Source organism: Micromys minutus, assembly GCF_963924665.1.
Source record: "Micromys minutus genome assembly, chromosome: 7".
NCBI classification, from domain to species: domain Eukaryota; kingdom Metazoa; phylum Chordata; class Mammalia; order Rodentia; family Muridae; genus Micromys; species Micromys minutus.
The window spans coordinates 74971522-74997664 of record NC_137976.1 but is presented as its reverse complement, the minus strand read 5'-3'; the positions used below and the strand labels follow the sequence as shown (position 1 = coordinate 74997664).

The 26143-nt window shown below is 39.7% G+C and overlaps 1 protein-coding gene across 1 annotated transcript; it reads right to left on the bottom strand.

Annotated features, from left to right (window-relative positions):
* Window positions 1–17924: 17924 nt before the first annotated feature.
* On the bottom strand, window positions 17925–19137 carry LOC308422804 (adiponectin receptor protein 1-like; the record flags this gene model as incomplete). Its single annotated transcript, XM_080919473.1, is given in 2 exon segments — window positions 17925–18979; window positions 18982–19137. Coding segments are annotated over 2 exon segments (1125 nt in total). The 5' UTR covers window positions 19052–19137.
* Window positions 19138–26143: the final 7006 nt, after the last annotated feature.

Genomic DNA, 26143 nt, shown 5'->3' with positions numbered 1-26143 from the left:
TTGTGTGAATTTTGATTTGTCTTGAAATATCTTCATCTCTCCATCGATGGTGATTGATAGTTTTGGTGGGTATAGCAGCTTGGGCTGGCACTTGTGCTCTCTTAAGGAGTGCATGATGTCTGTCCAGGCTCTTCTAGCTTTCAGAGTCTCTGTTGAGAAATCGGGTGTGAGTCTGATTGGTCTGCCTTTATATGTTACTTGACTCTTTTCCCTTCCTGCTTTTAGTATTCTTTCTTTACTTTGGGCGCTTGATGTTTTTACTATTATGTGTTGGGAGGTATTTCTTTTCTGGTCCAACCTATTTGGAGTTCTGAAGGCTTCTTTTATGCTCGTGGTCGTCTCATTCTTGAGGGTAGGGAAGTTTTCTTCTATGATTTTGTTGAAGATATTTACTGTGCCCCTTAGTTGATACTCTTCTCCCTATTCTATTCCTATTATCCTTAGGTTTGGTCTTCTCATTGTGTCTTGGATTTCCTGGACATTTTGGGTTAGGAGCTTTTTGTTTTTTGCATCTTCTCTGGCTGTTTTGTCTATGTTTGCAATGTTGTCTTCTGCCCCCGAGATTCTCTCTTCGATCTCTTGTAATCTATTGGAAATGCTTGCTTCTGTGACTCCTGATTTCTTTTTTTGGTGTTCTGACTCTAGGGTTATCTCTTTTAGTGTTTTCTTTATTGTGTCAGTCTCTTTTTTAATTTCCCTCTTCCATTCCTTTATTTCTTTGGCTCTGTTTTCCTCTCGTTCTTTGAGTTCTTTGAGTGTTTTTTTTTTTCTTCTTTAAAAGCTTCAGAATCTTTTTGCTTTTCCTCCCTTTCTTGTTTAAGTAGCTCTATCAGCATCTTGAGGCATGATTTCAGGTCTGTGTCTTCTTTTTCTGGAGTGTTTGGAGTTCCGATGTTTGCTGTTATGGGAGAGCTGGGCTCTGGTGTTGCTAGATTGTCTTGGTTCCCTTGGGATATACTCTTTCTCTTTCCTCTTGCCATTTTGTTGTCAGTGATATGTTCTTACCTTTCCCTTGTATCTGGTCTGTGACCCTGGTTCTCCACTGGTTGAGGTGTCAGATGGGTTGAGCCCTGTTTTATGCCTCAGAGTCGTCGGGTGTGAGCAGAAGTTCCAACGTTTTGTTTCTGTTTGCTGGATCAGGCATGGCAGGGCAGGGCAAGGCAGGGGGTGCACTTTCCTTGTGTACTCCACAGAGATCTTTCTGCTCCCCTGCGTTCTAGGTCTCCCACTCACCAGTTCCTCAGCCTCTATGAGCCGCCGTTCCGCGTGGCAGGTAGGCCAGGCTCCACTCTGCGTCCGGAAGTCGCCTCTGGATGGGAACAAAAGTTCTAATTTTTTGTTCCCAATCGCTGGATCGGGCAGGGCTGGGCAAAGCAAGGTACGGTGTGTGCACTCTGCAGAGATCTCTCTGCTCCCCTGCAGTCTTGGTCTCCCACTCACCAGTTGCTCAGCCTCTATGAGCCGCTGTTTTGCCTGGCAGGTAGGCCAGGCTCCGCTCTGCATCCCTGTGTTTCTTTTTTTTAAGATTGCCTCGCTTGAGACATCACGTAACTCAACATCGTGCTGACCCCTCTTAGAAAATAAAAAACTTTAAAACTAACTCTTAGGATGATAGCCATAAATCTTTTAGTAGATTCTTACCTAACATGTTGGTGTGCCAACTGTTGTATTAAATATTCAAAAAAATGATTGCTTATCTCTTTATCGGCCCCAGGGTCTCTCTCGGTGCGCACCGCTTTTAGTATGGAGCTGGGCACGGACTCTGTCACTCGGTCTGCAAGCCGTATTCTCTGAAGGTCTCCCTTCCCCGGCAGTTTACTCTGCCTGCCCTGATGCTTCTGCCCCGGTCCCGGGTGGAATTACTGCTCCTGAATTTTCTTTCCTTCACCCCCGGGCACAAACATAACTCTAAGGCCCGATAGCTTTTCATACAGGTTTATATATTCAATTCTCAATCCACAAACCCTCTATGCAATAAGATTGCATCTAACAGACAAATATACAAACTGCCCTTCATATGAGATAAAAGACCTATAAAATCCTTAAAATGTTCATAGCTACCTAACGCCAATTAAATCCACCTGGATCCTGCTCTTCATTCCTGAGCTCTATCTTGATCCTTTCTTTCTCCCCTTCTCCCTACAGTAAGTCTTTAAAGAAGGGAATGGTGAGTGATACCTGCTTGGATCACCTAAAGAATTAAATTCCAGTATAGTATAAGCTGCAATTACTTTCTTTGGGCACATATTTCTCTCTTTTTTTTTTTTTTTTGCCTCTTATATCAATTAAAAAAAAAACTTCATTGGCTCCTTAGAAGAAACCTTTTGTATTTCTAGTTTCTAAGATTAGTTATCTTAATAAATGGCATATATTGATTGATATATTTTCTCCAAATGCCACAAGTTTCTGATCTCCTTTGAGACTACTTAATCAGATTGACGTCTCCTTAGCCTAACTAATAACACTGTATGGCAAGAGTGGTAGAAACATTATGATCCTAGTTTAGCTTTGATATCTATGTCCTTTTTTCCCCTGGTCATTTAACCTTATTGCCCTTCTAAGTAATGGAAAAAATGTAGCTCAAAGATGTATTTAATATGTTAAAAACTGAGGACTTCACTCTCTTCCCAGGAGTCAGTGTTGGTATATGGTGTGATCTTTGAAATCATGAGGCAGAAATAGTATATATCTGAGAAAATTATGCCAAACCTTCTTTTTACATGTCTATGGGTGGTTATTCTAGGGAAAAGTACCAAAGTTCTCTAAAAATTCATATAAAGACCTCACTTTTGCTGGGATCTTATTATTATTTTTTCTTAATTGAGATATAAAAGGAGGTCTAGAAACCATCTGGTGCTTTGTGGCTGGGTGCTTCCTTTTTTTTTCAGACACTAGCTCACATTCTGAATGAGCCACAGCTTCTTCCCCACAAAGGCGCAAATCTCTCATTGGCAGTTAGCTGTATTCTATCAAGCCTACAGCATTAACTAGGAACTTTGAAGATCTGGATGTGGCACAGCAAATGTTTGATGGCCTGTCTTTTATAAGTCCTATGTTGTAACTTCTCACTAGACAAAGAAAGTGGTAATTAATTTTCCAAAAGGTCAGTGGGCAAATGGACAGTTTCTCTTGGTTCTGCTGGAAAATGCAGGACACCATAATTATTGTGCCTACACAAGGGGAAAATGAAATAAGGAGTGAGCTGGTCAGACACAACTGTTTGTATAATAAGAGAGAACTTTTCCTGATACAGATACGGGTAACAGGGGCATCAGTAAATTCTGACCATTCAAGACCTAAAGTCACAAGTGATTCCAAATGGCCAAAGTTCAAATCAGTCATGTTGTGAGAGGACTGTTAGTAGGGTGCCAGGATATTAGCTCAGGATGAGTATCCGAAGTTTTGGCTCTAGCACAAAACTAGTGTCCTATCTTGAAATGGCAGGACATGGGTAGATCTGAAGCTGTAACCTAGCTTAAAGTCCTTTCACTATCGCTTAATGTTGCTGTGAAGAGACACCACGACCAAGGCAACATAAAGAACAACATTAAATTAGGGCTGGCTTCCAGGTTTAGAGGTTCAACCCATTATCATCATGGCAGGAAGCATGGCAGTGTCCAGGCAGACATGGTGCTGGAGCAAACAGTTCTACAACTTGATCAGAAGGTAGCTGGAAGAATACTGAATCACAGGCAGCTAGGAGGAGTCTTTGAATATCACACACACACACACACACACACACACACACACACACGGCCCTATCTGTTTAAATCAAAATATTAGAGAGAACCTAATTCATGATTTTATGATATAAAGCAGTTCTTTGTAAAAACCAGAACAAGCTAAATTAAAACCTAATAAACATCAAGAAATAATAAATCAAAGAAGAAATCAATAAAATTGAAACAAAAGGAGCACTGTTTCTCTGAAGACACACATTCTGAGGCATCCCCGGAGGCCACTGTACTCAGAACATTTGGTAAAAACCCTCCCAAAGTCCCATAGCTGTGGCTGGGAGCCTAGTGGACTCGAGATCCATCATCCCCTAAACTCCTGTCAACTGAATTCCACTCCCCTTCCTGCTGGCCTTTTCTGCTGGGACAGATGGCTAGCTAGTCTGCTCCCCTGAAGACACCACATCCTGAGGCATCCCAGGAGATCTGCTACACTCAGGGTATCTGACACCACAGCCTGAGACATTCCAAAGAGATCCACTGCACACAGTGCAACTGACACCACAGCCTGAGGCATCCCAGGAGTTCCTCTGTACACAGGGCAACTGGGCAACTGACGCCACAGTCTGAAGACTCCCGGAACGGCTTCTGCGGCATACAGAGAAACTAGACCAAAAGCCTCCCTGGAGTTCTGCTGCACAAAAGGAAACAGAAACCACAGTCCATAGGCCCTTCCTGGAGAACAGCTTGATTGCTTCTTTGAAGACCCAACAGTCTGAAGGCTTTTAAAGAGATCTGCTGCAGCCAGGGCAGTAGATTAGCAGCTTCTCTGACCCTGTGAAGACCCTCCAGTTAGAAGAATCCAGAGGAGGTATGCTACAGCCAGGGCCACAGGCCTACTAGGAGACCTAAAGCAACTCAGGGACAAAAGAGGCAGACCCCAGAAAGAGTCACCCAGACCAGCAAAGACCAGGGATAACCAGATGGTTAGAGGCAAGCTCAAAACCATAAACAACAGAAGCCGAACTACATGGGCATCATCAGGATCCAGTACTCCCACCACAGCAAGCCCTGGATACACCAACACACCAACACCTGAAAAGCAGGGAGCTGACTTAAAATCCTATCTCATGAAGATAATAGAGTTCTTTAAGAAGGATATAAATAACTCACTGAAAGAAATACAGGAAAACACAGGTAAATAGGTGAAAGACCCCCGGAGGGTATCTTCCGTCTGAAGAGACCCGTCCCAAGGAACAGCGAGACCACTCACTTCGGATGCAAGTAGCAAGAGGTTTATTTACACAGGTACCTGTGGGCACACAGTCTCTCAGAGGACTTGTGCGCCGGACAAAGGGGCAGTCCCCTTTTTATAGGGCTTGGGGGGCAGAAGCAAGGTACAGAAGCAGAAGCATAGCAACAGGGTTTTAATTGGTTAGTTTAAATGTGGCCAGGGAGTGAGCCCAAGGACATGGCTCTAAGGAAACAGCTCCTGATACCAGCTGGGGCTGCAGCTCCTGAGAATAGTTGCCTTGGGCTTATCTAAGTGTGGGAACTATGGCAGAAATATGGCTTTAAGGAGGCAACTCCTGGTACCAGTCAGGCTGCAGTTTCCGAGGATAATTGCTTTGGGCTCATCTAAGTGTGGGGACGGTGGCAGAAATATGGCTTTAAGGAGACAACTCCTGGTTCCAGTCGGGGGCTGCAGCTTATCTGAAAGCTGGGCTTGTCTGAGTGTCTCCCTTTCTTTGTCTATTGCTAGCTGGCCTCTCACCGGTATCTTGCTTGGCCACCTGGGACCCTGACCTAGCCTGCCCCGTGTGTGCACAGCCTTACAGACATGGCATTTACTGTTGCTAAGCGGGGGTCTTTCATAGGTAGAAGCTCTTAAAGAGAAAACAAATCCTTTAAAGAAATATAAAAAAACACAATTAAACAGGTGAAGGAATTGAATGAAGCAGTCAAAGACCTAAAAGGGGAAGTAGAAACAATAAAGGAAACACAAATAGAAGCAAACGTGGAGATGAGGTCAGGAATTGAGATGTAAGTATCACCAGCAGAATATAAGAGATAGAAGAAAGAAACTCAGGTGTAGATGATACAATAGAACAGATTGACACAAAGAAATCTTAACCCAAAACATCCAGAAAATTCAGGACACAGTGAAAAGACTAAATATAAGAATAACATGAATAGAGGAGAACAGAGATTCCCAACTTGAAGGACCTGAAAACATACTCAACAAAATCATAGAAGACATCCCCAACCTAAAGAAAGAGATGGCCGAAAAGGTACAAGAAGCCTATAGAACACCAAATAAATGGGACCAGAAAAGGAAATCCTCTTGTTACATAATAATCAAAACATTAAATACACAGAACAAAGAAAGAATATTAAAAGCTGCAAAGGAAAAGGGCCAAGTAGCATACAAAGGTAGACCTATCAGAATTATGCCAGACTTCTCAACAGAGACACAGAGCCAGAAGAGTCTGGTCAGAGGTCATGCAGACTGTAAACAAACACAAATGCCAGATCAAGCTACTATACACAGCAAAATTCTCAACCAACATAGATAGAGAATCCAAAATATTCCAGGACAAAAGCAAATTCAAATAGCACCTATCAATCAATCCATCCCTACAGAGGATCCCAGAAGAAAAACTCCAACACAGGAAAGTTACCTACACCAAAGAAAAGACAATATATTAATCATCTCACAACAAAGCCAAAAGGAGAGAACCACAAGCACATAAAACCACCTATAAAAACAAATATAACAGGAAACAGCAGTCATATATCTTCAATATCTCACAATATTAATGGACTCAACTCATCTATAAAAACACATAAGCTAACAGACTGGATATGCAAACAAGATCCAGAATTTTGCTGCATGCAAGAAACACACCTTAACAAAGACAGAAACTATCTCATAGTGAAAGGATGGAAAAAAAGTCTTCTAAGTTGGAGTTGCCACCATAATATCCAATAAAGTAGAATTCAAACAAAAAGTTATTAAGTGTGATGAGGAATGAAACTTCATATTCATTAACGAGAAAATCTACAAAAAGAAGGTCTAAATTCTGAATATCTATTCCCCAAATGCCCAAATGTAAGGGCACCCACATTCATAAAAGAATCTTTACTAAAGCTCAAAACATGCACTGAACCGTACACAATAATAATGGGAGACGTAAATACCCCACTCTCGCCAATGGACAGGTCATTGAAACAGAACTTAAACGAAGACACAGTGAAACTAATAGAGGTTATGGACCAAATAAATTTAACAGATATTTACAGAACATTTCACCCTAAAACATATGAATTCACTTTTTTCGTAGCACCTCATGGTACCTTCTTCAAAATTGACCATATAATTGGTCACAAAACAACCCTAAATGGATACAAGAAGACTGAAATAATTCCATACATTCTATCAGATCACCATACCCTAAGGCAGGTTTTTCAGTAACAGCAAAAACAACAGAAAGTCCAAATGCATGTGGAAACTGAACAACTCTCTATACAGTGATAACTTGGTCATGAAAAAAATGAAGAAAGAAATTAAAGACTTACTGGAATTTAATAAAAATGTTGATGCATCATACCCAAACACAACAAAAGCAGAAAAAAAAAAAAAAAAAAGAAAATTCATAGCACTGTGTCCTAGTAAAGAAACTAGAGAGATCTTACATTAGCAACTTAACAACACACCAATGACCTCTAGAACAAAAAGAAGCAAACTCACTCAAGAGGAGTAGCTGGCAGGAAATAGTCAAATTCAGAACTAAAATCAACCAAGTAGAAACAAAGAGAAAATACGACCAGGAACAGCAGAGATTCAGGGACGCAAGCCTGGCGAGACTGCACTTCGAGGAGCCATGGCAGAGAGAGGGCTAGGCTTGGCATGCAGAGAGCATGGCCCCCGATTGGTTCAGGGAAACAGGAACTCTGCCGAAGGGACCAGGCTTCCACCCAGAAGGCCCTTGTGAGTGGACAAATGCTCAAGCCATTTGCCACCTAAAACAGCGGAGATTCAAGAAAAAAAAGGCCAGGTACATGGGAGAGACAGGAACAATCACTGACAACAAGACTACATATAGTCACAGACAACAAGATAGCAAGAGGAAAGCGAAAAAACTTACCCAATGAAAAACAAGACAACCTGGCAACATCAGAACCCAGGTCTTTCATCACAGCAAACAGCGGAATGCCAAACACTCCAGAAAAAAAAGACTCAGACCTGAAATCATACCTCAAGATGGTGATGGAGATCTTTAAACAAGAACAGGAGGAAAAGAATAAAGAAAGAGAAGCTTTTAAAGAGGAAACAGAAAAAAACACTTAAAGAAATAAAAGAATTAGAGGAAAACAGAACCAAAGAGATGAAGGAATTGAAGAGGAATTTAAAATGGAAATGGAAACAATAAAGAAAACACTAAAAGGGACAACTTGGAGGTAGAAAATCTAAAAAAGAAATGAGGAGTCACAGATGCAAGCATCTTCAACAGACTACAAGAGATGGAAGAGAGAATCTCAGGGGCTGAAGACAACATTGAAAACATGGACAAAACAGTCAGAGAAGATGCAAAAACGAAAAACTTCCAAACCCAAAATGTCCAGGAGATCCAGGACACAATGAGAAGACCAAACCTAAGGACAATAGGAATGGAAGAGGGTGAAGAATATCAACTAAGAGGCACAGTAAATATCTTCAAAAAATCGTAGAAGAAAACTTCCCTATCCTTAAGAATGAGATGACCACGAGCATAAAAGAAGCCTTCAGAACTCCAAATAGATTGGACCAGAAAAGAAATACCTCCCGACACATAATAGTAAAAACATCAAGTGCCCAAAGTAAAGAAAGAATACTAAAAGCAGTAAGGGAAAAAGGTGATGTAACAGATAAAGGCAGACCAATCAGAATCACACCCAACTTCTCAACAGAGACTATGAAAGCTATTAAAGAAGATCCTGGACAAACATCATGCAGACCCTAAGAGAACACAAATGTCAACCCAAGCTGCTATACCCTGCAAAACTCCAAATCACCATAGATGGAGAGACCAAGATATTCCAGGACAAAACTAAATTTACACAATATCTGACCACAAACCTATCACTACAATGAATTATAGGTGGAAAACCCAAAACAAGGAGGGAAACTACATTCAAGTAAAAACAAGAAATTACCTAAGCAAAAAAACCAAAAGAAGAAAGACACCCAGGCACAATTCTAGCTCCAAAAGCAAAAATAGCAGGAAACCGCAACCATTATTTATTTATATCTGTTAACATAAATGGACTCAATTTCCCAATAAAAGACATAGGCTATCAGACTGGATACATAAACAGAATCCAGCATTTTGCTGCATACAGGAAACTCATCTCAGAGACAAAGACAGACACTATTTCAGAGTAAAAGGTTGGGAAAAAAACTACCAAACGAACGGCCCCAAGAAGCAAGCTGGAGTGGCCATTCTAATATCTAATGAAGTAGATTTTCAACCAAAAGTTATCAAAAAAGATAAGGAAGGATACTCTTTACTCATTACAGAAAAAATTTGTCAGAAAGAACTATCAATCCTTAACATATATGCTCCAAATACAAGAGCACCCATATTCATAAAAGAAATCCAAATGAAGATCAAAAAATACATTGCACCCCACACAATAATAGTGGGAGACCTCAACACCCCACACTCATCAATGGACAGATCATGGAAACAGAAACTGAACAAGGACGCAATGAAACTAGCAGAGGTTATAAACCATTTGGAATTAATAGATATCTACAGAACATTTTACCCTAAAACAAAAGAATACACCTTCTCAGCACCTCATGGCACCTTTTCCAAAACTGACCATAAAATCAGTCACAAAATAAGACTTAAAGTTGTAAGAAGATTGAAATACTCCCATGCATCCCATCAGATCACCAAGGTCTAAGGCTGGTCTTTAATAACAACAAAGACAACACAAAGCCCATATACACATGGAAGCTTAACAATGCTCAATTAAACAATAGGATGGTCAAAGAAGAAATAAAGAAAGAAGTTAAGGATTTTTTTAGAATTTAATGAAAAGGAAAACACAACATACAAACCTATGGAATGCAATGAAAGCAGCACTAAGAGGAAAATTCATAGCTCTGGTTGCTTCCAAAAAGAAACTGGAAAGAGTATACACTAGCAACTTGACAGCACAGTTGAAAGCCCTAGAACAAAAGGAAGCAGATACACCCATGAGGAGGAGATGGCAAGAAATAAACTCAGAGCAGAAATCGACCAAATAGAAACAAAAAGAACCATTGAAATAATCAACAAAACCAAGAGCTGGTTCTTTGAGAAAATTAACAAGATTTATAAGCCCTTAGCCGTACTACTAGACAGCAAAAAGAGAGTATCCAAACTAACAAAATCAGAAAGGAAAATGGAGACATAATAACTGAAACTGAGGAAATTCAATAAATCATGAGATCCTACAAAAGCCTATACTCAACAAAGCTGGCAAATCAGGAGGAAGTGAATGAATTCCTAAAAAGATACCAGTTACTAAAGTTAAACCAGGACCATGTAAATTATCTATATAATCCCACAATACCTAAAGAAATAGAAGCAGTCATCAAAAGCCTCCCAACCAAAAAAAAAAAAAAAAGCCCAGGTCCAGATGGGTTGAGTGCAGAATTCTATCAGACATTTGTTGACGACCTAATACCAATATTCTCCAAACTATTCCACAAAATAGAGGCACATGGAACACTACCTATCTCATTTTTCAAGGCCACAATAACCCTCATTTCTAAACCACGAAAAGACCCTACAAGGAAAGAGAACTTCAGACCAATCTCATTTATGAACATGGATGTGAAAATACTCAACAAAATCCTTGCAAACCAAATCCAAGAACACATCAAAACGATCATTCACCATGACCAAGTAGGCTTCATCCCTGGGATGCAGGGATTGTTTAATATACGGAAATCCCTCAATGTAATCGCATATAAAAAAACTCAAAGAAAAAACCATATGGTCATCTCACTAAATGCTAAGAAAGCATTTGACAAAATTCAACACCCCTTCATGTTAAAAGTCTTGGAAAGAACAGGAATCCAAGGCCCGTAGTTAAACATAATAAAAGCAATATACAGCAAACCAATAGCCAACTTCAAACTTAATGGTGAGAAACTTGAAGCAATCCCACTAAAATCAGGGACTAGACAAGGCTGCCCACTCTCCCCCTACCTATTCAACATAGTACTGGAAGTCCTGGCTGGAGGAATTAGACAGCAATAGGAAATCAAAGGAGACAAATTGGAAAGGAAGAAGTCAATACATCATTGTTTGCAGATGACATGATAGTGTATGTAAGTGACCCAAAAATTCCACCAGGGAAATTTTACAGCTGATACACAAGTTCAGAAAAGTGGCTGGATATAAAATTAACTCAAACAAATCAGTAGCCTTTCTCTTCTCAAAGGACAAACATGTGGAAAGAGAAATTAGGGAAAAGATACCCTTCACAATAGTCACAAAAAATATGAAATACCTTGGTGTGACTCTAACTAAGCAATGGAAAAACCTGTATGACAAGAACTTCAAATCTCTTAAGAAGGAAATAAAGGAAGTTCTCATAAAATGAAAAGATCTCCCATGCTCATGGATTAAAAGGATCAACATTTTAAAAATGGCCATCTTACCAAAAGCAATCTACAGATTCAATGCAATCCTTATCAAAATACCAACCCAATTCTTCATTGAGTTGTAAAGAGCAATGTGCAATTTTATCTGGAATAACAAAAGACATAGAATAGCAAAATCTATCCTCAACAACAAGAAAACATCTGTGGGAATCACCAACCCTGACCTGAAGCTATATTACAACGAAATTGTGCTAAAAACTGCATGGTACTCATACAGCGATAGGCACGTAGATCAATGGAATAGAATAGAAGATCCAGAAATGAGCCCTCATATATTGTCACCTGATTTTTGACAAAGGGGCTGTAAACCTTCAACGGAAAAAGGACAGCCTCTTCAACAGATGGTGTTGGTCCAACTGACTCTCAGCATGCAGAAGAATGAAAATAGACCCTTTCTTATCTCCTTGTACAAAGCTCAAGTGCAAGTGGATATAAGATCTCCACACTGAAATTATTAGAAGAGAAAGGAGGAAAAACCTTAGGACACATAGGCACAGGAGATAATTTCCTGAACAGAACTCCAATGGCTCGTGCTATAAGGTCAAATATCGACAAATGGGACTTAATGAGATTGCAAAGTTTCTGTAAGGCTAAGGACACTCTCTTGGAAACAAAATGGCAGCCAACAGATTGGGAAAAGATCTTTATCAACCCCACATCAGATAGAGGTCTACTATCCAAGGTATAAAAAGAAATGAAGAAGCTAGACAACAGAGAATCAAACAACCCTATTAAAAATGGGGTACAGAGCTAAACAAAAAATTTTCAATTGAGGAATATCGAATGGCTGAGAACCATTTAAGGAAGTACTTGACATCATTAGCCATCAGGGAAATGCAAATCAAAACAACCCTGAGATTCCACCTCACACCCGTCAGAATGACTAAGATCAAAACTTCAGATGACAGCAGATGCTGGTGTGGATGCAGAGAAGGAGAAAGACTTCTCCACTGTTGGTGGAGTTGTAAACTGGTACAACCACTCTGAAAATCAGTCTGGTGGTTCCTCAGAAAATTGGACATAGTACTACCTGAAGACCCAGTTATTCCACTTCTGGGCATATACCCAGAGAAGCTCCAACATACAGCAAAGACACAGGCACCACAATGCAGCCCTATTTATAATAGCCAGAAGCTGGAAAGAACCCACATGTCCTTCAGTAGATGAATGGATACTAAAATTGATGTATATTTACACAATGGAGTACTACTCAGCTATCAGAAACAATGACTTTATGAAATTATTAAGAAAATGGATGCATCTAGAGAATATCATCCTGAGTGAGATAACCCAGTCACAAAAGAACAGACATAATATGCAGTCACTGATAATTGGATACTAACTCCAGAAAGCTCAGAACACCCCAGAAACAGCACACAGACTATGTGAAATTCAAGAAAAGAAAAAAGAAAAAAAATGTAAAACCATTATGCTTAATTTTTACACACCAAGAAAACTTTGACTAATTCCAGGTTACATCTTGTTTTACATGTACCTTATGCTCATTGTAACTAGTGAGATCTTAATGCACACTATCAAACCTTTAAAAAAACCAAGTACTGACAAAAAATGTATTCATATGCTTTTATGCAAAAATGCTTAAAATCTGTACAGTTATTTTTGTTTTTTAAAATAAAGTTGTTCAATAAAAAAGGGATATTAAGGAATAGTGATTGTTGTGTCTTCTTAATTTTGTTGTTAGAGGTAGAATTATGATTGTGTGCTTTTTTTCTTTGGGATTTGTTGCAAGATATCTTTCTTTCCTTTTCTAAGGTGTAGTTTCCCTTGTTGTTTTGGAATTTTCATCTATTATCCTTTGTAGGGCTGGGTTTGTGGACAGATATTGTGTAAATTTGTTTTTGTCTTGGTTTCTCCATCTATGGTTTGCTTTATATAGTAACCTGAGCTGATGTCTTAATCATGGTCTCTATTCCTGTATCATGACCAAGAAGCAAGGAAGGAAAAGGTTTATTCAGCTCACACATCCATATAGCTGTTCATCACCAAAAGAAGTCAGGGCTAGAACTCAAGTGGGTCAGAAAGCAGGAGCTGATGCAGAGGCCATGGAGGGATGTTACTTACTGGCTTGCTTCCCCTGGCTTGCTCAGCCTGATTTCTTATAGAACCAGGTCTACCAGCCCAGGGATGGCTCCACCCACAATGGGCTGGGCCCTTCCCGCTTGATCACTAGTTGAGAAAATGCGTTACAGCTGGATCTCATGGAGGCATTTCCTCCACTGAGGCTCTTTTCTCTGTGATATCTCCATTTTGTGTCAAGTTGACACAACACCATCTAGTACAATTGACTCCTTGTCAAGTTGACACACAAACCCATCACTATTAATCCTCAATCCTTACTTTCTTATTCATACCCAAGATCTAAATAACCTTAAGACTCCCACAGTGTTTACAAATTCTTACATATTAAAATTGCAATCCCTTTAAAACATCTAGTTTCTTTTAAAAATCAAAGTCGTTTTACAATTCAAAATCTCTTAACTGTGGGCTCCACTTCTTCCTTCAAGAGGGAAAAATATCAGGGCACAGTCATGGTCAAAAGCAAAATCAAACTCTAACTGTCCAATGTCTGGGATCCTCCAAGGGCTTGGGTCACTTCTCCAGCTCCGCCCTTTCTAGCATAGACCTTTTTTTCTATGTTGTTGGCAGTCATCTCGTGGTACTGGCATCTCCAAAACACTACTATCAGTCCTGGGGCATTAATTGTCACTGAAGCTTCATTTTCACCATTGACCTTGCATGCCCTCTCACAGTGCTGAGCCTCAGCTGCTCTCTGTGACCCCTTTATTCCTTCAAAAGCAGTACTACCTCGGTGACTCTTATACATTACCAAGTCCAGACACAGCACGAAGTACAACCTTGGCTATCTTTAGAACACAATCTCTTTGTGCTCTCAGAAAACACTTCCCAGAAGACTTCACCTAAATGATGCTGGTCTTTTCTTAATCCTCACTAATTTCTTAGCTCCAGTTGACTAGCATCAATAGTCCCAGTAATGCAAAGGTTTTTCTTTTGTAGTTCTGGTGTCTCCGTTAATCACAGCTGATTTTTCAGCTCCAGCTAACCAAAGCCACAGAATCGTCACAATCAGAATAGCAACAGCTCTGATAAGAGTCTTTAATCTTCCTTCTGAAATTTCACAAGCCAGGCCTCCATCTTCTACAATGTTCCTAACATTATCTTCCAAGCTCCTACAAAACATCCGGCAGAGCTCTTAGTATCCTAATGGCTCTTCTAGCTCAAACTTCCAAAGTACTTCCACAATCTTTCCCAAAACATTGTCAGCTTGTTACAGGAATACTCCACTATGCTGGTACAAATTTCTGTATTATTTAAGGTTTTCTAGAGTCACAGAACTTATGGGTAGTCTCTATATAGCAAGGAATTTGTTGGTGACTTACAGTCTGTAGTCCAAAATTCCGAACAATGGTGAGCAGCAGCTGTGAAGTTCAAGGATCTAGCAGATGCTCAGTCCCATAAGGAAAGCAGGGGAAGTTCAACAAGGCAAGTAGACGAAAAGAGCCAGCCTCCCTTCTTCCAATGTCCTTATGTGGGTCTCCAACTGAAGGTCACATACCACCACACCTAGATCTGGGACTTGCTTTGTTCCAGATGATCTTGAGCTCAATGATCTTGTCTTGTGTACTAATATTCACAGCCTCTATGCGTCAAGATCAGGATAAAAAGTGGGCCTACAAATTCTCGATTGTGGTTCATTCCAGATATAGTCAAGTTGACAACTAGAAAAAGCCAGTACAGCACATGATGTTTTGCGGAAAAGACACGTGAGAAGGCATATGATGTTTTAAATTAATATAAACGGATCCCTCCAAACAGTGGAAGGATGCTTTTCCATTACTATGATGTACAATGTTTTGCTTCTTTGTTGGTTTTCACTTTGTAGAGAGAAATGCACCAAAAAAGTTTTCATGGTATTCCAGCTGGTTCTGACAAATTCTGCTGACTCATTTTGAGGCGACTTGCTGTTTCTGTTGGATGGAGCCACCAACTATTTTTTTCTTGTTTGGCATTTGCTATTGAATTAGACTGCTGGTATCCTGACAATGAAGAGTGGAATCATTCCAAGGAACTACTTCCAAACAGGTCTGCAAACCCCTTTTATAATAAGCTTCTTTCTCCCATACCTCTTATCAGTGGGCTAGAAGAGAGGTTGAAGCATTTAAGAACTTTAAATAAAGAAGGTTTTGAAAGTAGATTATTTTATGCATGTATCTGTTAGGGTCAATTGATCTATGGTATAATTCAGCTTTGAGGTGTTTATATTTAGACCTCATCTAACTATAAGAATGGGATATTGACATCTCCTGTCATTATTATGTCATGGCCTCGAATGCCTTTTAGTGTTTGTTTTATGAAACTGGGGCTTTAAAATTTGGCACATAGGTGTTTATAACTGCTACATATAATGCCCCCTTTAATATCACCTTTGATTAGCTTGGTTTATAATCTACATGGTTAGATATAATGATAGTCAAGCCTGATTACTTGTCTTCTATTTGGTAACTGTATTTCTACCGTTTGATCCTCAGCTTTTGAATGTCTTTGTTAGTTGTCTTTGTTCATGGAGATAATAGTTGGTTCTTGTTTTTTAATCCAGTCAATAATCTTTATATTTTTTCTGGTGAATTAAGGACATTTACATTTAAGATGTTTACTAAAATAAAATTTCTGTTTCCCATAATTTTGTTAGATGGTATTCTGATTGGTAGACCAGCAGTATTTCTTTTCTTCTTCCACACTGGACTTCAGAGTTTGATAGTGTGCTGTTTTGGATATGATGGAGTAGCTCTCAACTCTTTGTTCATGTGCTACTTTCCTGCTATGGAAACTAGTGAAGCTTGAAGATGATGATCTGGTGAGGTGGCTGAGTTGACAGCAGGAGTATCGATGGGGCTGAAGCTCTGGGGAGGTTCATACTGTTAGTTACAAGGTTGGTTGGGTAGGGTAAAATCCTCTGGTCCCTTCTGATCTCTGGAGAAAATGAATTAAGCAAAAGCTTCTTGTTCTGCTCTCATCCTTGGGGAATAATGTAGAGATTGGGGGTTATGGTAGTTTAGATGGTTGGTTTCTGGGTTGTCTTTTGTTTTAAGACATAGTTTCATGTACACAAAACTAGTTTTGAAGTTGCTATGCAATTGAGGATGACACTAAACCTTGAATCCTTCTACTTCTATCTCCAAAATGCTGCTATATAGGCATGAGCTACTATGTCAGGTTCGTGTGGTGCTGGGTACTGAATCCAGTGCCTCCTTCATGCTAGCTGAGCACTGTACCAATGAGACACATCCACCAACTCTCTTCAAGATGTTCATTTTGAAATAAGTGTAGGTATAAAGGAAGTTGGGAAGATGGCAGATAGGGTACATATTTTTGTTTTTAATACTTCCACAGTGGTTCCATTTTTTGTATGTGAAGGATGAGGATCAAAACAAGAAGCAACACTGGCATTGGGGTGGTTCTTATTTACCCCACAGATTTCCATAATCACTGATGTTGAGATGCAGGCATGCTCCATCCCAGTGAAGCTCTTCCTGCTTCCTGCAGCCCCTCCACATGTTCTCTCCATTTGCTGCGTCTGTCCCTTCACCATTCATTTTGGCTGCTGATCTCTTCCCCATTTACGCATTTTCACTATGGTAAAATTTTAATTAAACCACAGAGCTTGTTTTTAATATTGGGTTTTTTTTCTCAACATATTTCCCTTGCAATTTACTCAGGTTGTTCCTGTATCAGTTTGCTCTTTTTATTCTGCTAATTTCTTTTTCTTTTTTGTCTGTACTTTCTTTTATTATCACCATAGTCTTTGCATCAAGATACAGCAGTGATAGCAGGTTTCTTTTTAAAGCTTAGTATTAAATATTAAATATCTTCCCCATTTTAATTTTACATTACTCTAAGGAAAAAAAAAAGGATTTAAACTCAAGTTACTTGAAGCCTGGACATACTTCCATGATTAACCGGGCTACATCAAGGCGTGGCTTTGTTTGTCCTAGAAAGATGGGACCAGGTTATAATTGTTTCTGAAAAGTGTGCTACAAAAACGGATGGCCTGTTATCAGCCAGGTTACAAAGTAAGGACAGGGGTAAGGGAGGGATATTTTCTTCAAGAAAAAACAAAACACAACTTCTGAAGAATCCCAGTTCATATTTTTTTTCCCCAAAATGGCTGGAGGAATGGGTAAAATCTCAACATGAGCTCCCACATCCTGTCTGTGAAGGAGCAGCAGTTGCCTGCTGAGGAGTCTGCTGGGAATGCACACCGGAAGTGTACTGCCCACCGGAAGTGTACTGCCCAGACGCTGTGAGAGTGAGGAGTCCGCTGGGAATGCGCACCGGAAGTGTACTGCCCAGAGGCTGTGACAGTGAGCTGAAGTGTCGCCGGCACTGACTTCTCTAAGAGCTTTTGTCTAGAAACAGACAACTCAGACTCTTCCTCGGACTTCAGCAAAAAAGTTATTTTTAAAAGCACTTGGGAAGTTCCTCCTCCACCCCTCAGGTGGGAAGGCTCAGAGAAGGGAGTCGTTGGTACAGCCACCTTCTAGGCTGTAACGGAATTCCTGTAGGTTGGACACCGCATAGAAGTGGACGAAAGCTGCTGCCACCACCAGGACATGGAAAATCTGATGAGACTGGAACCATATGTCAAATTTTCCAGGAAAGAAGCGCTCAGGAATCCGAGCAGCATAAAGGCCAGCTCCGGTGGTGTACATCACAGCCATGAGGAAGAACCAGCCCAGCTGGCCCACTGTGGTGGCCTTGACAAAGCCCTCAGCGATAGTAAAGTGCACGGTGGGTACAACACCACTCAAGCCAAGTCCCAGGAACACGCCTGCTCTTGTCTGCCAGTGCTTGGGAGTGGCAAACCGGTCCCACTGTGCCACAATGATGGCAGAGATGCCCAGGACACAGACGATGGAGAGGTAGATGAGCCGTGGCTGTGGGGAGCAGCAGAAGGAGGAATAGAGCCAGGGGACAAAGCTCCCCATAATCAGTAGAGCAATCCCTGAATAGTCCAGTTTGGAAAAAGTCCGAGAGACCTTCTCTGAGTGGCAATAGACAGTGTGGAAGAGCCAGGAGAAGCTGAGGCAGAGCACTGCACCCAGGAAGAACATCCCAAAGACCACTTTCTCCTGCAGGGGAGCCATGAAGTACATATTTGGTCTGAGCATGGTCAAGATTCCCAGAAAGAGAAATAGCACAAAACCAAGCAGATGTGTCCAGATGTTGCCAGTTTCTGGGTGGATTCGAAAGATGCTCTTGAAGCAAGCCCGAAAGGAGGACATAGGCTGTCTGTGGCCATGTAGCAGGTAGTCGTTGTCTTTCAACCAGTCAGGAATGACATCGTATTGGATGATCCTCCAATGTCCCTCCCAGACCTTATATACGAACTCCTCCATCTTCTCCATGGCATGGTGGGCTTGCAGAGGAAGAGTCAACACCCGCACCTCCTCCTCCTCTTCCTGAGGCACTGGGCATGCTTGTTCTTCTTCAGCCTTGGCTGGGCTGGTGGCTGCCCGCTTGCCCTTCTCCTCCAGCAGGGGCCCCAGCTCAGCCAGCTCCACGTGTCTGCTTCTCTGTTACTAGAAGGAGCCCCATTGCCCTGTGCCACGGCAGATCCTTCGTGGGAAGACATCTGGCTGGTGCCTCAGCGCCTTGCAGCTTCAGCTTGAGGAAAGGTTGGGGTCTCTCAGCCCCAGAGGCAGAGATCTTCCTGTGATGGTGGACAGACCTGGCTGGCTATCTCTGCTGGGGGCCCCGGGCCCGGGTGCTACATCCCGCGGCTCTGGAGGCGGCTTGTGGCCGAGGGGCGCCCGATCCTCAGCGCCCTGCCCGCACCGGAAGGGCCACGCGACCGCCTATTCTGCTAATTTCATGATACATGTAAATCATAGTTTGTTTGAACATTCTCCTATTATAATGGAAATGTTTGGATTTTCTTAATAGTTTAGGGCTATTACAAATAAATTTACTATAAACAATTGTGTATGAGTTTTTATGTGGGTATAAGTTTTCATTTCTTTGAGTAAAAATGCTCAAGATTATGATGGGGAATATAGTACCATGAATCTTTAACTTTTTGAGAAACTGCTGGTTGTTTTTGAGAATAACTCTACCATTATGTGTTTTACCATCAATGCATGATCAACCTAGTTTGAAGGATCCTTTTTAGTATTTGGCAAAGTAAATATACTTTATTCAGGTTTGTGTCAATTGTCTGTATGCCTGTAATTTTTCTTTTCCAATAGCCAATGATGTGGACACCTTGTCTTGTTTTTGTAATCTACATGTCTTCCTTAGGAAGAATCCGTGTGTATTCTACAATTGGATTGCTTGATTTTTTTTGTTTTGCTTTTGTTTTTACTGTTGATCTTTGAGGTTTCTCTGTACATTTTAGATAGGAGACCTTTATCAAACGAGTGATCTGCATCTCATTGTATCTTCCAAAGAGTTCTTTAGAGAGCAGAACATTTTCACTGTTCATGAAGCCTTGTTTCCTTTTCTTTTCTTCCATAGATTATGCTTTTTTTTAAAAAAAGTATTTTTTTCTTTTATTGGAGTTTTTAAAATTTATATTTCAAATGCTATTTCCTTTCTCACTTTCCCATCTGGAAGTCTCCTATTATATTCCTCCTCCCCCTGCTCCTATAAGGGTTGCTCCCCCACCCACTGATCCACTCCATACGTGGCATTCCCCTACACTGGGGCACTGGACCTTCACAGGACCAAGGGTCTCTCCCCCCCATTGATGCTTGAGCATGCCATCATCTGCAACATATGCAGCTGGAGCCATGGGTCCCTCCAGTGTACTCACTGGATGGTTGTTTAGTCACTGGAAAATCTGGGAAGTCTGGTTAGTTGATATTATTGTTCTTCTTATGGGGTTGTAAATGCCTTCAGCTCCTTAAGTCCTTTCTCTCACTCCTCCATTGGGCATCCCATGCTCAGTCCAGTGGTTGTCTCCAAGCGTCTGCCTCTGTATTTGTCAGGCTCTGGCAGAGCCTCTCAGGAGACAGCTATATCAGGCTTCTGTCAGCATGAACTTCTTGGAATCTGAAAAATTATCTGGGTTTGGTGACTGTACATGGGTTGGATTCCCAGGTGGAGCAGTCTCTGCATGGTCTTTCCTTTGGTCTCTGCTCCATACTTTATCCATGTGTTTTCTCCCGTAAGTATTTTGTTCCCCCTTCTAAGAAGGACTGAAGCATCCACACTTTGGTGTTTTCTCTACTTGAGCTTAATGTGATCTGTGAAGTGTATCTTGGGTATTCCAAGCTTTTGGGCTAGTAGCCACTTACCAGTGAGTGCATACCATGTGTGTTCTTTTGTGACTAGGTTATCTCACTCAGGATGATAGTTTCTAGTTTCATCCATTTGCCTAAGAATTTCATGAAGTCATTGATTTTAATAGCTGAGTAGTACTTCATTGTGTAAATGTACATTTTCTGTATCCATTCCTCTGTTGAACGACATTTGGGTTCTTTTCAGTTTCTTATTTTATATATAAGGCCGCTATGAACATGGTGGAACATGTGTCCTTGTAATATGTTGGAACATTGTTTGGCTATATGCCCAGGAGTGGAATAGTTGGGCTCTCAGGTAGCACTATGTCGAATTTTCTGAGGAACCTCCAGACTGATTTTCAGAGTGGTTGTAATTATATCAACAATCCTTTATCTCTGCATCCTCGCCAGTATCTGCTGTCACCTGAGGTTTTGATCTTAGCCATTTTGACTGGTGTGAGGTGGAACCTCAGGGTTGTTTTGATTTGCATTTTCCTGATGACAAAGGATGTTGAACATTTATTTGCTTCTCAGCCATTTGATATTTCTCAGTTGAGAATTCTTTGTTTAGCTCTGTACCCTATTTTTTATTTAGGGTTATTTGATGGTCTGGAGTCTAACTTTGTGAGTTCTATGTATATATTGGATACCAGCACTCTATTAGATGTGGGATTGGTAAAGATCTTTTTTCATTCTCTTGGTTCCTGTTTTGTCCTTTTGACAGTGTCCTTTGCCTTACAGAAGCTTTGGAATTTTATGATGTCTGATTGTTGATTCTTGATCATAGAGCATAAACCATTGGTGTTCTGTTCAGGAAAATTTTTCCAGTGCGCACATATTCTAGGCTCTTCCCCACTTTCTTTTCTATTAGTTTTTGTGTATCTGATTATATGTGGTGGTCCTTTATACAACTGGATTTGAGCTTTGTACAGGGACACAAGAATGGATCGATTTGCATTCTTATAATACTGACCTCCAGTGTGTCTTTCATTTCTAGTTCTTCAATTCTACTGCACTGGTCTACATTTCTGTCTCTGTACCAATACCATACAGCTTTTATTTAAAAAAATCACTATTGCTCTGTAATAAAGCTTGAGTTCAGGGATGGTGATTCCCCTGGATGTTCAGAATAGTTTTCACTATCCTGGTTTTTGTTATTACAAATTAATTTGCAAATTATTCTTTATAACTCTGTGATGAATTGAGTTGGAATTTTGATGAGGATTGCATTGAATCTGTAGGTTGCTTTTGGCAAGATGGCCATTTTTACTATATTAATCCCTCCAATCCATGAGTATGGGAGACCTTTCCATCTTCCGAATCTTCTTTAATTTCTTTCTTCAGAGACTTGAAGTTCTTGTCAAACACATTTTTCCCTTGCTTGGTTAGAGTCAGAACAAGGTATTTTTTATTATTTGTGACTATTGTGAAGGGTGTCCTTCCCCTAATTTCTTTCTCAGCCTGCTTATCTTTTGAGTAGAAGAAGACTACTGATTTTTTTGTTTCATATCCAGCCACTTTGCTGAAGTTGTTTATCAGCTGTAGGAGTTCTTTGGTGGAATTTTTGGGGTCACTGAAGTATACTATCATATCATCTGCAAATAGTGATATTTTGTCTTCCTCCTTTCCAATTCGTATCTCTTTGACCTCCTTTTGTTGTCTGATTGCTCTGGCTAGGACTTTGAGTAGTATATTGAATAGGTAGGGACAGAGTGGACAGCCTTGTCTAATCCCTGATTTTAGTGGAATTGTTTCAAGTTTCTCACCACTTAGTTTGATATTGTCTACTGGTTTTCTGTATAGTGCTTTTACTATGCTTAGGTATAGGCCTTGAATTCCTGATCTTAATTTTGGTAAAGATACTTACTGGCCATTTGTTTTGGGAATCTTTATTTTATACCTAATATCCTTAGGTTTGGTCTTCTCATTGTGTCCTGAATTTCCTGGATGTTTTGGATTAGCATTTTTTTTGCATTTTCCATTTTTTAAAAAACTGTTTCAATGTTTTCTGTGGTATCTTTTGCCCCTTAGAGTCTCTCTTTAATCTTCTATTCTGTTGGTGATGCATGCATCTGTGATTCCTGATTTTTTTCTCTAGGTTTTCTTTCTCCAGGGTTGTCTCTCTTCTGATTTTTTTGCTTCTATTTCTATTTTTATATCCTAGATGGTTTTGTTCAAATTCTTCATCTGCTTCATTATGCTTTCCTGTATTTCTTTAGGAATTTATGTGTTTCTTCTTTAAGGTCCTCTACCTGTTCACCTGTGCTCTCCTCTTGTTTATGCCCTTTTAAAAGTCTTCTTTCATCATCATGAGATGTTATTTTAAATCAGAATCTTGCTTTCTTTTGGTGTGTTGGGGGTATCCAGGGTTGCTACAGTGGGAGAATTGACCTTTGATGATGCCAAGTAGCCTTGTTTTTTGTTGCTTAGGTTTTTTTTTTTTTTAATTGCCTCTCATCATCTGGTTATTTCTGGTGTTACGTGTTCTTACCGTTTTTGACTAAAGCTTGTCCCTTCTGTGGGCCAATGAGCCTATTATCTTAGGTTTTAGTACTCCTGGGAGACTAGTGGCTCGGGGATAGCTCTGGCACACAGATGGAAACTGGAAGAATCCTGCCCCAGTCTGCTTTGCAGTTCCTGTGCCCCATGTGCTTCTGCCAGGTCCCCTTTGGGCTAGGCATCAGAGCAATGGTGGTCCTTTCTGTGACCCTCTGAGCCTAAGATCTTAGGAGTCACAGCACTCCTGGAAGACCAGCTTTAAACTGATTTTTAAATGTCCAATTTGTATTTACCTCTGTTAAGTCTGGATGTTTTAATTTTTCTATCCTCTCATTTGTTCTATTCATTCTACTTGTACTCTCACCCTTACATTTTTCAAATTTTAAAATAGATATAGATTTATAGATGATTATAATAACAGTATAGAGAGCTACCAATTTCTTTGTTATTAACCCTGTACAGTGGTGCCCTTTTCTTCATTAATTTACCAATGATTGTACATTGTTAAAAGTCCATACTTTATATAGAATTCCTGAACTTTTACTGAATCCTCTCTATCATCATTATTATTCTCCTATCCATAATAAAAATTATCTTTAATTGCCAAGTATATTTTCCATCATTTTGTTAGAATTAAAAAAACATTTTCAGCTATTTCTTCTTTTTGATGAACTAACAATTTTAATATTTATGGTATTGCCTTGTATATAATGTTTATTAGTAGAAATTTACCTATTGTTTTTATTTAGGTTTATTGGACCACAGTCTACGGCAGGAATGCAATTAAAAATTGTCATTTTTTAATCATACCAATGAAACACATTATTAACACATTGTTACCATAAGTCATTATTTGCATAGTTTATTTCTTTAAGATGGTGTTTTGCTATGTGCCCTATACTGCCCTTGAAGTTGTAATTCTCCTGTTTGTGCTTGACATGACACTTGTTTGACTGCCACTTGGATGATATAAACAGTGTTTATAATTTGTGTCTATGGGAAGCTGCTCAGTTCCCCTCTTTTTATATTGGGCTTTGGAATTGTTATTACGTGCATCCTATACTTACAATGTGGGGGGTTATATAAATTGTTTAGAATTCTTTGAGAGATTGATTGTCCTTTCTCTCTGTCTCATTTTCTCTCTCCCCGAATCTAATACTATGTTATTTCTTTTGTTGCTCAAATTGAAGGTTTAGCTGTTGAAAACTCTTTATTCTGAAGTATACCCTTGCAGGAATGGGTATTTCTGTAGCACTTTCTTAGTTCCCAGCACATGGCTAATCTTGTGAGTTTCCTGTCCCATTCCTAAAATCATCCATGTCACTTCAGGGCTCTGCTTTCTTTCATTCCAGGAAGATGTTAAAAATAAAGACCTATGTTTAGAGTTGTTAGGGCATTGTTTATAGTCACTCTCAACTGACAGGTCAAGCAAATTACTGTATATGTTAATCTGCACATATACACACACCATAAATCTTTTTGCATATATCCATATGTATGTATATAAAGCCCCGGATCATTCATACGTATGTCTCAAACCTCAATCCATCACCATTTGGAACATTCTAGTCTTGCTTGCCTTTGAACATTCAACTGTGGGAAACCTGTTTCCCTCCAGCTGCCATCTATTAGTTTTTTTCCTGAATCCATTTTCACCCAGATTTGTGAGATATTTTCATTTGTATAGAATTAGATACTTTTTTAAAGTCCACCTTTAAGAATTTATTTTTTTAAACTTTATTTTAAAAAACAAAGATAAAAGAAAAAAATTTTTAAACATTTTTGCATAAATGTATACAAATACAATTGTGTCAGTGCTTGGCTTTTTTTTTCTTTTTTTTTTTTTAAGGTTTGATACTCTGCATTAAGGTCTTACTAGTTACAACGAGCAAAAAGTACATGTAAAACAGGGTGTAACCCGGAATTAGTCAAAGTTTTCTTGGTGTGTAAGAATTTAGCATGACTTTTTTTGTTTTGTTTTGTTTTGTTTTCTTTATTTCTTGGACTTCATACAGTCTGTGGGTTGTTTCTGGGGCAGTCCGAGCCTCTGGGGTTAGCATCCCACTATCAGTGACTGCATATTATGTCTGTTCTTTTGTGACTGGGTTATCTCACTCAGGATGATATTCTCTAGATGCAGCCATTTTCTTAAGAATTTGGTTAAGTCATTGTTTCTGATGGCTGAGTAGTACCCCATTGTGTAAATGTACCACAATTTTTGTATCCATTCATCTACTGAAGGACATCTGGATTCTTTCCAGTTTCTGGCTATTATAAATAGAGCTGCTATGAACATTGTGGTGCATGTATCTTTGTTGTTTATTAAAGTGTCTCTGGGGTATATGCCCAGAAAGAATTAGATACTTTTACTATAGGCTAATTTTTTATATTGAGGTTTTTCTCAAATTCTATGTGACTTAAAAAAGGAAAATTTACATACACTCAAAGGGCTACCCTCCCAAGTAAAATGGTGAATAATTTTCTGTATGGAACAATGTTAGATATCAACATTGAAAAACCAGAATGAACACTGGCAGAGAATTTTATATGACTCTGCATTTACTCCTTTGTTACACTGACAACTCACTTGCCAGATTTTCTGATTGTTATTGCTGTGATATTTCTTACAATGTGTACTTGTGCAGCAACACATTTCTGGATGCTGGAGTAGTCAGATGAAATGTTTTGGCCAGTGGCACTTGGGAAGAATTAATATTTACCATTTCTAGGTGCTTTTGCAACGGATACTGAAATTGATTCTTTATTCTTTACCACAAAATTGGGTGTAATTTAGGTAGTAATTCCATGCTCACCTCATTTGTTTTTAGGTGCTCAAGGAAGAGGACATAAAATAAGGCTGCTTATTAATATGTGATAGTTATTGCAACAAATCCAGTTTTACACACACACACACACACACACACACACACACACACACACACACA